The sequence below is a fragment of the Salminus brasiliensis genome, chromosome 8, assembly GCF_030463535.1.
Source record: "Salminus brasiliensis chromosome 8, fSalBra1.hap2, whole genome shotgun sequence".
In the NCBI taxonomy this organism is placed as follows: domain Eukaryota; kingdom Metazoa; phylum Chordata; class Actinopteri; order Characiformes; family Bryconidae; genus Salminus; species Salminus brasiliensis.
In genome coordinates this window covers 12,379,972-12,399,025 of record NC_132885.1, presented here as the reverse complement: position 1 = coordinate 12,399,025, position 19,054 = coordinate 12,379,972, and the positions used below count along the sequence as shown (strand labels likewise).

Below are 19,054 nucleotides of genomic sequence, written 5' to 3'. Positions count from 1 at the left end.
CAGTAATTCACATGCGCTGCAGTTCACCACCAGAGGGAACACAAAATAGATCTTGGTACCAGTCAGATATCACAGGACACCTTCAGAGGTCTTGTGGAGTCCATGCCTTAACGGCTCAGGGCTGTTTTGGCGTGACAAAGAGGCCCACACAATATTAGGCAGCTGTATTTAGTCTTATTGTTGCATACATGTTCATTATAATTACATTCTTATCATTATTATGATGTTCAGTACAGTATATAATTTATCAAACACATCACACAGGGCAGTGGTGGCTCAGCGGTTAGAGCGCCGGGCTATCAATAACGGGGTTGTGGGTTCGATTCCCAGGCTAGACAAGCTGCCACTGTTGGGCTCTTGAGCAAGGCCCTTTACCCTCTCTGCCCACTGCTCTGGGGGTGTGTGTTCCCTACCACAGATGGGTTAAATGTTGAGGGCACATTTTGGTGTATAGTGACAAATACATGCACCTTTACTCAAATGTTTAGAAAGCATTGTTAGTTTTTATTTACATCACTGAGATTTTCTCTCATAGTTTCACTGTGTCAATGTGCCTAAACATCAAACAGCAGGGAGTCTTCTATCTTATCTTGATCTTGGAGGCCTGTGGCAGCATTATGTTCATCACTTAACATCAGGGCATGATCTTCAGAAGAAAACTGTTTCATTCACATTGGCTTATAGTCATCTGTATACTTAGATGATATATAAATCAATAATCAAAATAGGACATTTAATGTACATGTGACTCACACCCACTATCTCGATGATACAAAACACCCCTAATGTTGAGATTCTGTCGCCCCCGTGTGGTGAAACCTCATCAGTACAACCTTTTCAGTATCCTGTATCTTGTTTTTTCAGTGATGCTGCACTCTCAGCAAGTTCTCCTCTTTTGCAATGCAAAGAATCTGACAAATGAACATCCTGATAAAAAAAAACTAAATAAACAAACGAGACAGCTCAGTATTTATGACTGACACCAAACTATCCTCAGCTCAAGGCTGCTTTTTCACGTGCTTGGTCGTGAACTGTCCTGAATTTAACTAAGAAATGCAGATATAATCTGTTATCAGTTATAAATCATATGATGTAACACCTTGGTAGCACTGCATTGCTTAATCAGCATCAATCACACCCTCAGTTCAACGAGGAGGCTGGATTATTTGGAGGAGAAAATGTGGAGGAGGAATATTTGCTGCAAAGGGGAAGGGTTTTCTAGTAGTCCAGGAGTCACTGCACTTCATTATCTAACGATCAAAACCTTTAGGTGCTGAATTTAGTGTGTCAGAGCAGGAAAGCAGAGACCACTTTTTTGGAAGCCTACCTATTTACCTGAAATGAATGCACCTACATGGCAGCCCACCCCAAATGCTGGTTAGTAAGGTACATAAGCAAGGTTAGCAAGGTTTTATAACCTCATCTGAACGTGCTCACACAGAACTATATGAGCTAGCTATATGAAATGAATGGGCCTCTAAGGAAGCCCCCCACTGAAGCCCCCCACTGAAGCCCAGCCTGATCAGACGCGCTGTCTCTTTAAGGTGACGTCGCCATCGCTCAACGCGCATCTCAGAGGTCCGTGCAGGTTCACCTTCTGCTGCGAATATCCTCATTACGGTGACTAACAGGCCGAAAATCCACATCTCACACTTATCGTCGTGGATAATCGTGCAGACGATTCCCCTAATGCAATAGAGATTTGACATTTTCGAGCAGCGTTTTGGGGTAAATAAGCGAGACAAAATGGCCGAGCTGCCGATGGGGAAGGGGGTTTCTGCGGGGAAGATAGCGAGCAATGTGCAGAAGAAATTAACCAGAGCTCAGGAAAAGGTAAGACACGGTCTTGATTATTCTTGTATTCCTTAATATCATGGTTGTCACTCCTCGTCCACATGGGCGCAGCACAGGCTCCAGGGCTGCCATGTCCCATCACCCTGCTCCTAACACGACTGCTGGCTTTAGCAGGAGAGGAAATATGGTTGTATTTCACATTGCAGTAATAGGAGGGCAAAGCCGACGATGCCTGAGCTACTGCGCAGGCCCAGCACCAGTCTCACCCTGCTTACACGACCCCAGTCCATGGTGCTGAAACATCCATCCACCCACTGCAGTGAGCTCTGCTTAGCCCGAGCACATCTCACTGCAGGCCACCTGCTTCTGCATCCAGGCCCTAGGCAGTCTTATGGGACTGGTGTGCTGCTGGTGCTAGCTCTAGTATGGGTCGTATGAGGCTTAGCTATTTTCCTTGAAACCACTTCTATTTAAACATGTACTGAGGGTGGTGGTAAGGGTGGTGTTTAGATGCTGGAATAGACACCAACCAGTTAGTGTGACAGTCAGATTGTAAGGAATGAGTGATCAGAAGTGTCCCAAAGTGTCCTTTTAATCCATCGCACACTGACCTGGTATGTACTGTGGATAATAGGAAATTTGGAAAATGAAATCTTACATGATGTAAGGTCAGAGAGAAAATACAACAGTTCCAGCTCATGTAGATAAATATTCTAAAAACCACCATATTTATACATGAATACAATAGGTAATGTAAACCAACTATAGCAGGTAAGGTAGAAGTGTCTCCCTTGAAGCTAAACCGCTAGGGACAGTAAAGCAAGGTCGGTGTGCGTTAACATTCAAGGCTACATTCACACGACTAAGATTGCAGCCAGTCGTGTAGTTAAGCAGTCTGACTGCAAGCAAACGAGAGTGATAGACAGGCATAGTGTCTGAAAGTTAGTGTCGACTGACTGCCCCATAATTGTGGGGATGGTCATGGCTGGATCACCCAGCGTTATGAATTTACAGCACTAAACCATGTTCTCCGCACCTACTCACCTGTCTTTTTAACTGGCTCTCAAACATGATAGCTGTGTGGGCCTGTGGAGTACTCATGTTTCTAGCATTGCCCATTTTCCTTATTAAAGCACTATATAAGAGGGGCTAGGTGCTTTTCTGGTTCTAGAAAGCTCAACATAGACGTGAGTCAACAGACGTCCCAACAGAAAACATTCCCTGGAAGGGTTGTCCCAACTGTCACCCTGATTTTATAGACTATTGATTTTTGTAATGGGGGGTGCTTCCAGTATGGCAACCGAGTGGCTTCACTTTGCTGCTGTGTTCAGAATGCATGATCAACATCTCTCTGTAGTACACCTGAGGGGGAGGAATGGGGAATATGCAGCAGGATACTGCTTACTTCTACTTCTAGGCAGTATCTAAAGTAGTCTCCAGCAGTTTAAAAATACTTGCCTGTAATCATTAGATAGATGCAACAGAAGAGCCATGTCCAACATTGTCTTGCTCTACACCTCATAAAAACAGTTTTGCATAGTATGTCAGTTTAAATGTATTTTTTACATGCAGGAAGTGCAGAATGTGACAAAGCTTTCAGGCACACATTTATTCTCATCTCACAAAGTGTCCTGTGTCGCATTGTTTTAACAGATGCTGATGATAAGGATGTTCGTTATGGACATGGTAAAAAACACTGCTCCCTAAGGCACAAGCTCTAGCAGGACTGCAGTTAGTGTTTGTTTTTGTGGTCTGGAAAATGTAGTCCTTTACAAAATACCTGTAAAATAAGCTCATGAATAGATGCTATCTGGATGCTTACTGGCATAATACCTGCTACAGTTACAGCAGCAATCCATTGATGGCAATGGATCAGTGTTACAGTTACTATGCAGTAGCTACACTGCCCATGGATTGGATGTAGGCTTTGGTTAATTAGTGTTTCTGGAGCACCAGGTGAAGGACTGTAAAGACCTCCATTAATCAGTTTCAGATACTAGAACATAGTAAGGTAAAGGTGCACGTATTTGTCACTGTAAGTGTACACTGTACAGCGAAATGTGTCCTCCGCATTTAACCCATCTGTGGTAGTGAACACTCACACACACACACAAGTGAACTAGGGGCAGTGAGTACACACACACCCAGAGCAGTGGGCAGCCAACTCCAGCGCCCAGGGAGCAGAGAGGGTAAAGGGCCTTTCTCTTGCTATCGATAGCCCGGCGCTCTAACCGCTGAGCCACCAGTGCCCCTTTAGTAGTTTAAAGTAACAAATTCAGCCTAATATTTATTGATGAGTAGTAGTTTTAAAACTGCACATGACAAACAATAAAATTGCTGTAATCCAGTACCACATTGGGTGAATCAAACTATGGACAGCACCAAAAGCAAAGCTAAGCCACACTTCACTGCAGTATCTAGATGTACCTGGCTACAAAAAGAAGAAAAAGCCAACTACAACCCTTCTGTATGGGACAATGTGTTTTGGTACACATCTTACCTGTTTGAAACAAATCTCTGTTAAGAAAGAGAATGTGTTTGCAAATATTTACTAAACAGGCAATCCCCTTACATACAATGGCGCTTGTAAAAGTTCAGATGGGAGAATACAGATACTAAATATTAGCACACTTCTGCCCAACAGTAATATCCTAAGGTTAGGATCTACAGATACAATTCCTAAAAGCAAAGCAGATAGATAACATGCAGGTACACTCAAGCTAACATAACCAGAATGTAGGAGAATTAACACCACAGCAGCTTGTACGTAACACACGTCTCCCTCCCAGCAGCACATAACAACAGTATGTATGGTCTTAAATGCTTTCCCTACTGAAAGCGTTGTGTGGGTTTGAAGCTGCTTCTTATTTGAATGGTGAAGCAAATAAGCTTTAGCAAAATCAATCAACACACCAGTTCATTAAAGAGACAGTCCGATGTAGATGCTCCAGATGTATGGATGTATGTGAGACTTCCTCAGGTTAGATGAATAATAAGCTTTTTTTCTTTTCCCAAGTCAGAGTTTTACAAATTACCTTAAATGCAGAGCTGTTTGCATACTAGATGAATATAAATGAAGCACAGCTTTTCTAATGGATTATCAGTATTACCATTACGAGTGTACACAGGTTTTCTTTACTCTTCTGATTAAATTTTGTAATTTGCTTCTCTCAGGTTATGCAGAAACTTGGAAAGGCAGATGAAACGAAAGATCTTGCATTTGAAGAAGGAGTCATTAACTTCAACAAACAACTGGTGAGAATGCCTTTGAGACAGTTTCCTGAACGAGGATTAAACCTAGTCTTACCTAAATCTAGACTAAATTTCTGTCAGTGATGAATACAGCTGACAATACATTTTAGTCTAGGCTAAGGCTAAATCTGGGTCTGAGAAACTGGCCCTTGGAATCATTAAAGGAAAACAATCTCTCAAAGACTCTTTTTGCTCTTTGCTGTGTGTACTGCCTTGACTTTAATGAATTTCTTGATTCCTTCTTTAAGGCTGAGGGCACCAAACTGCAGAAAGACCTGCGAGCCTATTTGGCTGCTGTAAAAGGTACATTGATTGATTTAAGGTCAACTGTTTTATACTCTGGCTGGTTTCAGGTTAGGTTTCAGTGCTGATGTATTTCACTTTGTTTTTAACAGCAATGCATGAGTCCTCCAAACATCTCCAAGAGTGCCTGGCTGACATGTATGAGCCGGACTGGTACGGCAAAGACGAAATGGATTCTGTTGTTGAGGTTACTGTTTTTTCTGGTTACTCTCATTATGGTACCATGAATAGAGATGTGAGAGTGATACAGTGTTAGCTTTAGTCTTTTTTTCTGCCCCACAGCATTTGTTTCTCATTTCATCATTTCGATCTCTTATGAATCTGTTGTTTTCTCTGATTTTGTTTCTTTCTGAAAGGAATGTTAGAAATGCACTAGAGGAATTGCAGAGGTAACAGTTGGGAGGTAATTCAAGGCTTTAGGCTACAAGGTTGTAAACGTTAAGAGCAATTGGACTTAAATGTAGATGAATCCCTTGATGTTACAAAGGCTTTTGCAGAGGCTTCATGTTTCTTATCATGCTGTTATGGAAAGTATATGTGTAGTGTAATGACAATCTCATGCTAGACTCTTAAAAATTACTCTGCTACAAATGGTTCTTTAAATGATTGCATAGAAAAAAACATGTGGTTCTTGGGTTCTTTAAAGAAATGTGTGGTTGTGAAGGTCCAAATGATTTTCACACTCTTACAAAACAGTTTTTTACAAAATGTCTTTATGGAATCGAAGGGTGGTCAAAGAACCATTTGGAGCACCTTTATGTTTAAGAGTGTAGTATAACCAAGCATGGACATGAGCTAGATGTAGACAGTTAGGCTGTAGCGGCATAGATTTAGCCAGGTGTTTTAGATGCAGATGTTTGAGTATGATTGATTGATCCATAAACACAGTTACTGGCTTGTTAGATATAGTTTCATTGAACACATAATTTTTCTGCTGTGCAGGACTCAGACCTCCTATGGACAGACTTTCACCAAAAACTGGTAGATCATGCCTTGATCTCCATGGACACATACTTGGGTCAGTTTCCAGATATTAAGGTATGTAAATACTGTGATTTGTATTAGATGTTAATTGGTGTTGTATGGTGTATCAATACAGAGTGTGTTTAAGTAAATTGCAACTGTGAATCCATTTCAAGACCCGTATAGCGAAGCGAGACAGGAAACTGGTGGACTACGACAGTGCCCGCCACACCTTTGCTGCTGTAAACAAAGGCAAGAAGAAGGAGGGCGGGATCAAGATTACTAAGGTAACAGTGGCTTGACAATTATTGATATACATATATTATGTGGATAAAAGTATTGGGACACTTGTTCATTCATTTCATCTTTTGAAGTCAAGGGTCTGCTGGAAAATAATGGTTCCTGCTTTGTTGGAGTATCTGTCTTTGTGTCTGTTTGAGTATCTGTTCTGTCCAGGGAAAGCTTTCTACTAGATTTTGGAGCATTGTTTTGAGGCATTTGAATGCATTCAGCAACAAGAGTGTTACTGGGATCAGGATGTTGTATGATCACCAACCCACCTCAACCCCAGCTCATCACAAAAATATTGGATGGAGCACTATAATTTCACACAGTTCCACTGCTGCACAGCTCAATGCTGGGAGACTTTATTTCTCTCTAGCCCACGTCTGACATTAGGCATGGTGCCAATACATTCATGTTTATCTACTTCAGAAAGTTCAATTCTATTGGCACTACTTCTTTACAGTGACTAGACAAGCTGTGTGTGTGCATTTGCACATCTGTGGCAGCAGTTGGTGCACCTTAAAGTAGCTGAGTGCACCCATTAGAAAGGCTATGGTATAGCACAGTCTATGTTTGGTCATTCGTCTGACCATGACAGTGAAACATGAACAACTAGTTTGTGCCATACACGTAAAGTGCAGTAGTTATTTCTTCTTTTTTTTAAGACAATAGCATTCATTTTTACCTCTCGTTTTGTCTTGTGGTATTATAGCCAACATCTTTACTGGAGAGGGCCACTCCAGGGTGGGCACAGGGGATCCTATCTGCTCATAACGTGGCTCAAACCAACCTGTCCAGGTGTCAGGTAATTAAATACATGTATCTTTTAGTACAGACCTTCATTTGGTCGACTTTTTCTGAGCAAAGACTGTCTGTGCTGTTTTCCCCAGTAACTAGTGTTTGTTCAAACATGTTGTTGGTGTGTGAATGCTTGTGTACAGGCAGAGGAAGAGTTGGAGAGAGCACAGAAGGTGTTTGAGGATATTAATGTAGATCTTCAGGAGGAGCTGCCATCCCTCTGGAACAGGTAAAAACTGAGTATTCTATGATGATTCTGTCCAAGCCAATCAGATGGCCAAGCCAGGCCACCTTAACAAGTTCAGCCCAAGGGCAGACCGCATAGAGGTGCATAGAGAAGTCTCCAACAATGCTAAATTGTCATCACAAGACCAGGGTGACGAGTACAGGTAGCTCTTGCCACAGTTGATATTAAAGTAAATGTATCCACCATCAGAAAGAAACTGTACAGTGGAATTTTCATGGAAGTGTTCAAGGAGGAAAACCTCAGGGCAAGACTCAAGATTAATCTATTCATTGTTCCCAGTCCTGCACTTTATCAAGGTGTCCTTTGGCAAGCAAACGTTAGTCTTTCCCTGATGTGTTTTTTGTTTCTTTTCTGGACAAGGATTTCATCCTTGTTGCGCATATGTTTAATATGTTTTGTTGGGGAACAGTTTGCTAATGGCACTTTTAATAAAAATAAATCAAGGCAGGGTCTCAAAGTGACTCCACTTTCTAATGCGCTTCCGCTATCTACAACTATGGCACGAGGGTCACAGATTTGATGACATCAGCGGCTGAAGTCTGAGAGAGCACAATTGGCCATGGTCACACCTAGTAGGCAGATGGTTCTCTGTCCCCTCATCCCTCTTAAAGCAATGTTGGCCGGCACAGGCGTCTGTCAGCTTGTGGGTTGGAGCTGGGGACCCAACACTTTCTTCTGAGCAGCGAAGCTGCATCAGTGGCAGTTTGCAAAGAGGCGGTGGCTGGCTTTAAATGTATTGGAAAAGACGTGTGTTAAATTCTTACCATGCTAGTGTCAGGAGCATTGCTAGTGCTAGGGGGAGCTTCCAAGGGGTGGGTTAATTGGCAATTTGACAAAAAAAAATCTAGATAATGTGTGAGGTGTCTTTATAAATGCTATTGATTTCCATACTCTTCTCTGTATTCCAGTCGTGTCGGCTTTTACGTGAACACTTTCCAGAGTGTCTCTGGCCTGGAAGAGAAGTTTCACAGGGAAATAGGAAAGGTAAAGTTGTCACCACAAGTTCAATGGCCTGTGCTTTGAATTTTAAAGAATGAATTGTTTAATGTGCACTTTGTTTTTACAGCTGAGCCAAAATATGTGTGATATATTGGTGAAACTGGAGAATCAAGACATGTCCAGGTCAGTTATATTTGTATGTTTTTGCTATGATAATCAGTACTGAATACTGTCTGTATTACCTACACAGCTTTTAAGAACCTTTACCTCTACCGTTAGTAGATGCTGCAAAACAGACTACCCTGTAAAGATACAAAAAATAATAAATAAACAGTAAACAAATGAATGAACGCCAAAACCACTCTCACAGAAAAGCAGGTAACCGAGGGGGGGCCACGTCAACAACTCAAAGGAGGTAACAGTGGCAGCGCTGTAGTGCTATGTGTGGGTGTGTTTTTGAGGATGTTTGAGTGTATGTGTGCTGTGTGTGTATGTGTGCTTTCTCTTTTAATGGAGGCTTTTGCGTGTTTCCTTTTGCTGCCCACATGGACAGCAGTGTGTCTTGTTTGAGATGAAAACTGTATTGACACAGTCTGCTGCCCATAAGCTTGTAGTGTTAATGCATTCTAGTTCCTCTACACTTTTATACACAGCATTTGCATAAATCAGTGGCATTTAGAGTCTACTCTACGTGAGTGCACACAGAAACATGCATGTGTAGAATGAGTTTGCATAAGAAGCAAGCGTGTCTGAGGCTCTTTGCATGAGTAAGAGTTGTTTTGTATCCATGTAGATGCACAAAGTTCTAGACTGATAATCCTCCAGTGTAGACTAATGACAAAAAACTGCCTGCTGAGGTTAAGGCTTGCAATGCAAAGCAGCTGGCCTTGGATGGGGCCTAATAACAAGCATGAGAGCAAGTGGCTAAAGGCAGTAGAAATAAAATAATACATCTGCTCTTTGTTTTACTAGTGACAGAACACAAGATGCCAATCACACTCTGAGCCCAGGAGGACCACCAGCCATCCCCAAATCTCCCTCTAAGGTAGTAATGATAAATCTACAGGTTCTGTTTAAAGGAACTTACATTGTGCCACCTCTATCTCTCTGTTGCAACTTACACTTTTAAAAGAAAAGGTGTCATACAAGAACCACATTTAGTTAATTTTAGTAAATTTCTTCATAGAGTGTTTTGTGAAGAGATTTGCAGCATGTATAGCACAAGGTTGATGACCACAGACAGTAATGCCCCTGTGCTTGATATAGAACAAATTCAAAACAAGCCATTATAAGTAAATGTCTGGGTATCAGGTTTTCGGTTCTATTATAAGCACAGGAAAAGGAGTCTAAATTATTGTCCAAAGAAATCAGTTCTACACTACAGCTTCAGCTCAGTCAAAGCTCTAAATGCTGGAGAATGTCTTTTAAAAAGCCATCAATTGAAAGCTTCTTTGTGGAGCCAATGGTGGTTTTCAATCATTTTGACACCTTATTCGTAAACTAATTACTTTACTTAAAAGCAATTTGGCACTTTCTATGTGCAGTTAAAAAGTTTTTTTTTTTCATGTTAACAGCTGAAACCTGCTGTTCCTCCACCTCCAAAAGTAACTCCATCCAAGGATCTGAAGCCAGAGAACATTATTAACCTGTTTGATGAAGCCGCTACTCCAGGCATCAGTGTTACGTCTCCGACACAAGTCAGTTTTTAACAAAGTTCAAAGCTGCATTAAAGGTTGTGAGCATTTGCATTGACATTTGATATTAAACTTGTTTTTCTCTTTTTAAACAGTATGATGCCCCAGCCACTAGTAATCTTTTGGATATGGACCTGGATGCATTCCATGCTGCTACCACACCAGTCGCAACCAACCAACCGGTGTGTATCTCTTACTTCTTAAAAGAATGCCTTAAAAGATTTCAAAAGACTGATTTTTGCCAACATGTTGAAATGTTGTTATTCCATCTTCATGGTAACAATACAGCATGAATGTGTTTCACTTGTTCATTAGTCTCATCTTTGTGTAATGTCTCGTTCATTTTCTGAAATCTGCTCAACACTGTGGTTCACTGAAGAACTGGGATTCGTGGGAGGTGAGTTTAGTTAATGTTCAGTCTGTCTTTGTAGGAATCTGCCAGCGCTGCATTTTCACCTGGTTTTGATGGACTCTCATACACATTGTTTCATATGTGTTAATGTATGTGTCCCTCTATTTCTGTCTTTACTATCTACTGGTAAACAGTCTTTAGTCATTGGAAATGCTGCGCAGGGGTGTAAATGTTTGACCTCTCACTTAATATTGATGTGCTTGTAATTCTTTAGGCACGTATTCAGGACCTTATTATAATTCAAACTTTCTGATTTGGTTCTATTTGGTTATTTGGATAAGGTTCAAAGTTTCTGATTCTGTGTTTCAAAATTAATAATTGATATGAAATATATATAAATAATACAAAAACATATATATAATACAAAAACATGGGGGGAAAAAGCTTAAGAGTTGTATTTAAGCCAAAAAATGAATACATACCTTTTTGATTCTACACTTATAAGGTTGCTTCAAATGGTTCTGTGAGCAGTGCCAGAGAAGAACCACGTTTGGTTCCATAAATAACTGTAGAGATGTGTAAGTGTGAATAACTGTTTAAGCATTGCAAGAATCTTCAAAGGGTCTTACACACTTAAAGGTTCTTCACACATACATTTTATAGGCAAATGTTTTGGGACACCTGATCATTCATTATTTCTTCTAAAACCAAGGGTATTAAAAACAGATTTTCATGTTTTTGTTGGAGTAAATGTCTCTACAGTCCAGGGAAAAAGGCTTTTGTGTTAGATTTCAGGGCATTGCTATGAGGGTTTTGAATGCATTCTGCGATAAGAGCGTTACTGGGGTCTGGATGTTGGATGATCACCAGCCCATCCTATCGTTAACTCATCCCAAAAGTATTGGCTAGAGCACCATCATTCTACATGGCTCCACTGCTTTACAGCTCAATGCTCTCTATTCCACGCCTGGCATTAGGCATGATGCAAATAGGTTCACATATATCTGCCCCAGATATATTCTAATGGCAGTACTTCTCTACAGCTCTAGCTGAATGCATTCATTAGAAAGGGTGTCCAATAATATTTGGACATATAGTGTGTCTTTGGAACAAATATGGGTCTTCTATGGTATTGCTCAAAAAACATTTAAAGCATCTGTATTTTAAAAGGTGTAACAGTTAGTTTAGTTGAACGACCACCTTCTGGTCCGTGCCATGAAGCGCTGATGCATTGGTACGCCTCTAATGCCACAGCAACAAAATAAAAAACTTAGAACCCTTTATTTTTCAAAAAGGCAACATTTTTGTATATTCGAATCTGTGGTCAAAGCAATGCTCACCTCTTTCACACTCTCCTGGCCTTCGCTCCTCCTTCACTGGCCCTTGTGAACGGCACCCGGCCCATGCCTCCCCCTCGGCTCCCATATGCCCTCCTACCATTGCTTCCCACCACCACACTGCCCTCACTCCCACCCCCCCCTCAAGCCGCAAGCAGAGAGCCATGCTGAAGCACCCCAGACATGGGACGATGATGGTAGCCAGCCTGTGCGCACTGGCTGGGGTGATGGTTCTACCCAGCCTACTTGGGATGATGATGGTAGTCAACCAGTGCGTGCTGCACCTGTATATCCTACCTGGGATGACGATGGCAGCCAGCCAGTGCACGCTCCAGCTGCAGAGCCAACTTGGGATGATGATGGTTCCCAGCCAGTGCGCGCTCAGGGTTTGGACAGTGAAGGGGCTCAGGTATTGTTCTAGATGAGGCTGTGCCCATGCCTTGGCTGGCTCTTGAAGAGCTTGACTGAAGGCATGATGCAGGCACTAACAAATAGGCACAAAGGCACTTGGCATGGCATTTGGGACATGCTAGTAGTAGTTGTCGTGGTAGTAGTAGAAGTAGTAGAAGTAGTAGTAGTAGTCGTCGTAGTAGTTTGCATAGTAGGTTAAGCTAAGCATGTTTGAGTGTGTTTTTTTTTTTCTTTTCTTTTGTTGGTCTGCCTTTGTTTGTCTTTCTATCTCTCTCTTTCTTTCTGTCTTGTTGTCTCTCTTATTCCATTTCTCCATCTTTTCCTTCCCTTTATCTGTTTTGCAGGCAGCAGAAAATACAGCAGCAGCAGCGGCAGCAGCAGCAACAGCAGAGACTGCAGCAGCAACAGCAGAGGCTGCAGCAGCTGCAGCCCCAGCGGCAGCCCCAGCGGCAGCCCCAGCGGCAGCCCCAGCGGCAGAAACAGCAGCAGTGAGTGTTTTACCACAGAGTTCTGAAACCATGGAAACACACTGTTTCACGCTACTACCATTTCTGTATTTGCTAATGCAAACCCTGCTGTATTTGACTTTTTCTGGTTTAATTCCCATCTCCTGTTTACATAGACAGCAGGAGAGGCGAATGAGAGCACAGAAGTGGAGATGCCACCAGGCTTCCTGTACAAAGTGAGTCCCTTAGGTTCAAAGCTCTGACATTAGACTCTGACAGATCTTTTTTAGATAGTTTTTTATAGTTTATGTAGAGTCACATGCAACATGACTTCTGTTCAGTGTGTTTGAATGCTTCTGCCCCTTTTTTGTCTACTATAGGTTCAAACGATGCACGACTATGCTGCTAATGACACAGATGAGCTAGCGATGAAGGCGGGAGACGTTGTGCTTGTGGTGACTTTTGATAATCCAGAGGAGCAGGTCATTTCTTATCTTCATTTTGCACATAACGGTTATATATGGAGGTTTTGATTCCACAACACATCGACAGCTGTTTCCATTCATTGTTTTTTTTTTTCTTTCTTTTGTGATGAGATGTTGGAAGTGCATTTTACACACATTGTTTTTGTCAGTATTAACTAATAATTCATGATGCCATTATTTATACATGTATGTGGTAAATAACAATTAATGATTAAAAACCAATAACAAAATTTTTAATGGATAGAAAACACAGGTTTGGAATGACACTCTTTATATACAGTGAGGAAAATAAGTATTTGAACACCCTGCAAGTTCTCCCACTTAGAAATCATGGAGGGGTCTGAAATCTTCATCTTAGATGCATGTCCACTGTGAGAGACGTAATCTAAAAAAGAAAATCCGGAAACCACAATGTATGATTTTTTAATAATTTATTTGTGTGTTACTGCTACAAATAAGTATTTGAACACCTGTGAAAATGTTATGTATTATATGTTATGTATGTTAATATTTGGTACAGTAGCCTTTGTTTGCAATTACAGTGGTCAAACGTTTCCTGTAGTTTTTCACTAGGTTTGCACACACTGCAGCAGGGATTTTGGCCCATTCCTCCACACAGATCTTCTCCAGATCAGCCAGGTTTCTGGGCTGTCGCTGAGAAACACAGAGTTTGAGCTCCCTCCAAAGATTTTCTATAGGGTTTAGGTCTAATATGCTTCTTACGGAGCCACTCCATGGTTATCCTGGCTGTGTGCTTTGGGTCATTGTCATGTTAAAAGACCCAGCCACGACCCATCTTCAGTGCTCTAACTGAGGGTAAGAGGTTGTTCCCCAAAATCTCGCAATACATGGCCCCGGTCATCCTCTCCTTAATACAGTGCAGTTGTCCTGTCCCATGTGCAGAGAAACACCCCCAAAGCATGATGCTTCCACCCCCATGGTTCACAGTAGGGATGGTGTTTTTGGGATGGTACTCATCATTGTCCTCCAAACACGGCGAGTGGGATTAAGACCAAAAAGTTCTATTTTGGTCTCATCTGACCACAGAACTTTCTCCCATGACTCCTCTGGATCATCCAAATGGTCATGGGCAAACTTAAGACGGGCCTGGACATGTGCTGATTTAAGCAGGAGAACCTTCCGTGCCAATCATGACTTTAAACAATGACGTCTTAGTGTATTACCCACAGTAACCTTGGAAACAGTCATGCCAGCTCTCTCTAGGTCATTGACCAGCTCCTCCCGTGTAGTTCTGGGCTGATTCCTCACCTTTCTTAGGATCATTGATACGCCACGAGGTGAGATCTTGCATGGAGCCCCAGTCCGAGGGAGATTGACAGTCATGTTTAGCTTCTTCCATTTTCTAATAATTGCTCCAACAGTTGATCTTTTTTCACCAGGCTGCTTGGCAATTGCCCCGTAGCCCTTTCCAGCCTTGTGGAGGTCTACAATTTTGTCTCTGGTGTTTTTGGACAGCTCTTTGGTCTTAGCTATGTTAGTGGTTGGAGTCTTACTGATTGTGTGGGGTGGACAGGTGTCTGTATGCAGCTAACGACCTCAAACAGGTGCTTCTAATTTAGAATAATAAGTGGAGTGGAGGTGGACTTTTTAGAGGCGGGCTAACAGGTCTTTGAGGGCCAGAATTTTTGCTGATTGGCAGGTGTTCAAATACTTATTTGCAGCAGTAGCACACAAATAAATTATTAAAAAATCAACAACAAGAAAATCAAACAAGTGCAGTAATTTCAAAGCTACAGAGCAGCTAACATTTTTTTTGTGTCTTCTTGTAGGATGATGGCTGGTTGATGGGGGTTAGAGAGGCCGACTGGATTCAGATGAAAGATCTCAGCAAAAAAGGAGTGTTCCCTGAAAACTTCACACAGAAAATGTGAGAGCCGTGATGTGACCTTGACTGTCAGTCTTCTCGCGTTGTTCTTCCACGATACCTTGCTTCACCTTCAAATATATGGATGTTCTGTGAGAACATGTGACAATAATTAAGCGAAACAGGCGGTCTCTGCAGAACTTGCTTCAAGTACCTGATTCTACGGAGGGCTTTTTGCAGTGGAGGATGGTTTTATTGTCAATGGATTCTTGTTTACAGTGTTTGAATTGTGTGACTGTGAGACTTTGCTGGTGTATTAAGTTTTATTTCGCCTGTTCCTTGAGTAAATGAAGTCTCAGTCAAATGCTTTGTGACATTATACTCCTCTGGGAGGCATAATATGGGTGTGCCAGCCTGTAAATTAGTCAGACTTTAAACATATCCTTCTACAACTTAACAGGCTGTCCTTCCGCTGTCCTTCCTAGCCCTGAGGCCCCTTTATTTGTCTGAAACTTTTTGTGTGTTCTCTCTATTTTAAACAGTGAAGCAGTGTACAATAGCTAGATTAATATACAAAGCCCATAGCCCTCTAAAGAAGCCTCCTTGTAATGTAGTTTAATGTTTAACAGTGGAAAAAAACAAGCTGCATGATGCTCTGTGAACAACTGTAATCATATCACAGCTAAGGAGGAGTAGAACATAGGACATCTCCACAATAGTACATTATTCCTCACAGCCTCATCACCTTTCTATCTGTTGTGTAAAGGAGTGTTTAAAAGAAATAATCAGAGAGAATGGAACGTGTCCCCACCTAAATGCTATATCAGAACATATATGTGCTAATTATATATCATAGAGACACTACTCATTAACAACATACCAATATACCAGAACACAAATACTCAGTCCTGCTGACTTACTATCACAGTAACTGTGTCACACTGTAACTAACAAAAAAACAAACCACACAAACAACCAACCTTAAATATATGCAGACAACCACTGATATGCAGCTAATCCAGACACTAAGAAACATATACAGTATTTTTGCTCAGGATTAAAGGTAGAGAGTCTAGCATCAACACTGTGCCCGGCCTGTCCCTCAACTTATTCATTGTGTAGACAATGTAAATGTGTTCAGAGCTGTCATACTATTCATTATCTTTCTCAATTCCCTTGATATGTAGTGCTTATTTCAACACAATATTGTATAAATAATTCCATAATTTATGGTAAGACACTGAATACCCGTGTCCCGTTTCCTTCACATGTGTAATTATGCAATAATGTCTTCTGCCACCATGTTCTTAGAGATATATCTGAGATATTGACATATGTTGTGATTGGAAGAGGAAGCTTTTGTCAAATTTCTGCTGAGTAACTGCTCTCGCTCTGATGGTGCAATTTTCAGCCGCAACCAGGAATATGCATAATATTTATTGAATCCTGTTACACTGTATTTATAGTTTTATTTTTGTACATTGAGACAAATGAGGGTTGAGGAGACATGGATGAGTGTTTATAGTATAAAAAACTCCTATGTGCCATGGACTGGATTCTTACCCGAATTTCTTAACTATCTACAACACTACTGAGTATCTTGTTCTTTGGTTCTTTGTTGATTCTTTTCACGTGTGATTCAGGCCATATGTACACCTCTTTGTTCTCTTGGAAACCTAACTCCTCTGGTGTGTTATTGTATCTGCTAACCCTCTGTAAGCTTTCTGTAAGGTTACATAGTCCGTGAAGAGGGAGAGATAAACTAGGCGCATTGCAGACTGACTCCCAGTTCACGTGCTATATTATTGGAGAATTTCTGCTCTTATCTTGTTTTCTTTAATGAGACACTTCCAATCGTCCAGCATGGAAGAGTTACATCCAATTAAGCAAGTTTGTGTCTGTGTTTTCGTATCTTTTGCTGCATATGAAATTACTTGAGTCTAATGGCAGAAAAGTGAGTTACTGACACACTCAACATAGCGCTAGCTGATAGGATTTGATTAGATTTGATTAGATCTTAGTAAGGACATTGACTGGGTGGAAAACACACTATTCCCTCCTGTACTTTAGCCTAATGAGAGTATACTTGCTTTTGTTTTTGTGCCAGTGCACTTGTAAATGTGAACATGGTGTCATTTTGTTGAGCTTTCTTTGACGAAGACGCGTAATATTCTCTGAACAGATCTACAGTATATGTGTGGCCATTGTGTGAATGTGACCGAGGCATGCTTAACCTCATGTACAGTGTGTTGGTGTATTTATGTTTTCTTGCTTGGGTGGGTTGGAGGTCCAGGCCCACCCTAAGCCTCTATAAGCCATGAGTGTTCCTATTCTTCAGCCGTGCACCCTACTGTCTGATCAATGCTAATAAACATTGGTTTAATCCCGGTGCAACTTGTCTCTTCTGTTTTTTCTGTCTAGAAGATACCATAGACATAGTCCATACTGAACATTTAAGTAAGTTTGATATGGGCAGTAGAGTGCTTGGTTTTTGATCTCATGGTTCTGTGTTTGATACTATGGTCCAATAAGCTTCCACTCTTAAGCCCTTGAGCAGGGCCTTTAACCTTGTCTGTTACAGGAATGCTGATCTATTGGTAATCCTGCGCTTTGACCCTTGGCTTTCCAAGCTGAGATATCAAAACAGAAGAATTTCATGGTATTGTACAAATACACTATATGGACAAAAGTATAGGGACACCTGCTAATTTATTGTTTCTTCTAAAAACAAGAGTATTAAAATTCATACTTCTTTTGTTGGAGTAACTGTCTCTACTGTCCTGGGAAGGTGTTCTACTAGATTTTGGAGCATTGCTGTGAGGATTTGATTGCTTTCTGGCATTAGGCGTGGTGCCATGTTTCTCCTGCTCTGGAGAATCCTATTCTATTGTCAGTATTTCTCTACAGTGAATAGATAAGCTGTATGTGTGCATTTGCACATTTGTGTCAGCAATGGGTGCAACTTAAAGTAGCTGAATGCATTCATTTGAAGAGGTGTCCACAAGCGTTCAGACATATTATGTATAGCTGACAATAAGGGCACATTATTATGTTATTTCAGAAGTCCGTAATGAAATAAAAAAACAGTGAAGTAGTCGGTGTAGATTGTTAGTAGGAGCACTTAAGGTGCTTAGTTCACATCCCTAGTTGTTAATTCAGTACTGCTAGGCTGCATGTTTAATGTTTCTAACTACTGGCATTGTGTATTTAAGAGACGCCTTTTAATGCATTTTGCCCTGGAACAGAAGCAATGTGGCATTCTGCCCATTCCCTTAAAAAGAGCAGGGAGTGGTCAGTGGTACTGTTGTGATGAAACATAAAACGTACAAGTGATCAAATAATGGGCAGTATAACAATATTCTAGCATTATTGTGAAACATTATGTCACAATACACTTTTCTTAGCATACTGATATGATCAGTACTAAAACTCTGACCAACCATTACATATAATCTAATTAATTAAGCAGATTTAGTTAAACAAAAATATCTATATTTTTTGTATATATAGTTTTTGATAGTATTTATTTTAACCTCTTAATATTTTTTATCTGTGCCAACATAACAAACCTAAGAAAAAATATTGCACATTATATGGCTTTCTTTTTATATATAAAATGTTATTTGATATATTATCCCCAGTCTTACCACTGTACCTTCTGAGTACTATGCTCAGGTTTGAATAGAGATGTGGAAATGCAAAGAACCTTTTTGTGTTTTGTTTATTTTTAACCTTTGACACATCTCCATAACAAATAAGATTCTTTATGGACCTAAAAGTGGATAGTCTATGGGATTAATCAAAGTGTTTTGTCAGTATTTGTTAAACTGCAGTTCTAAATGTTAAAATTAGTGTAATATAACATTGTTATTTGAATACAGTACATTGTTACTGTGCTACAAGTAGAGTAGCAGAAACACCTT

General features: G+C 40.8%; 1 protein-coding gene across 4 annotated transcripts; it reads left to right on the top strand.

The window, feature by feature from the left end:
- The first annotated feature begins 1,554 nt into the window (after positions 1-1,554).
- On the top strand, positions 1,555-17,525 carry bin1a (bridging integrator 1a). 4 transcript variants are annotated; one of them, XM_072685642.1, is made up of 20 exons: positions 1,555-1,833; positions 4,969-5,049; positions 5,295-5,349; positions 5,442-5,536; positions 6,292-6,387; positions 6,489-6,599; positions 7,310-7,402; positions 7,539-7,624; positions 8,551-8,626; positions 8,709-8,764; positions 8,952-8,996; positions 9,554-9,626; positions 10,156-10,278; positions 10,371-10,457; positions 10,655-10,672; positions 12,113-12,373; positions 12,720-12,863; positions 12,998-13,057; positions 13,202-13,303; positions 15,097-17,525. In XM_072685642.1, the coding sequence occupies exons 1-20, from the start codon at positions 1,747-1,749 to the stop codon at positions 15,196-15,198; spliced, it is 1,851 nt and encodes a 616-aa protein (XP_072541743.1). In that variant the 5' UTR covers positions 1,555-1,746; the 3' UTR covers positions 15,199-17,525. The 4 variants fall into 4 exon arrangements, with proteins under 4 accessions (XP_072541743.1, XP_072541744.1, XP_072541745.1 ...); XM_072685643.1 differs by lacking the exon at positions 8,952-8,996; XM_072685644.1 differs by lacking the exon at positions 12,113-12,373.
- Positions 17,526-19,054: the final 1,529 nt, after the last annotated feature.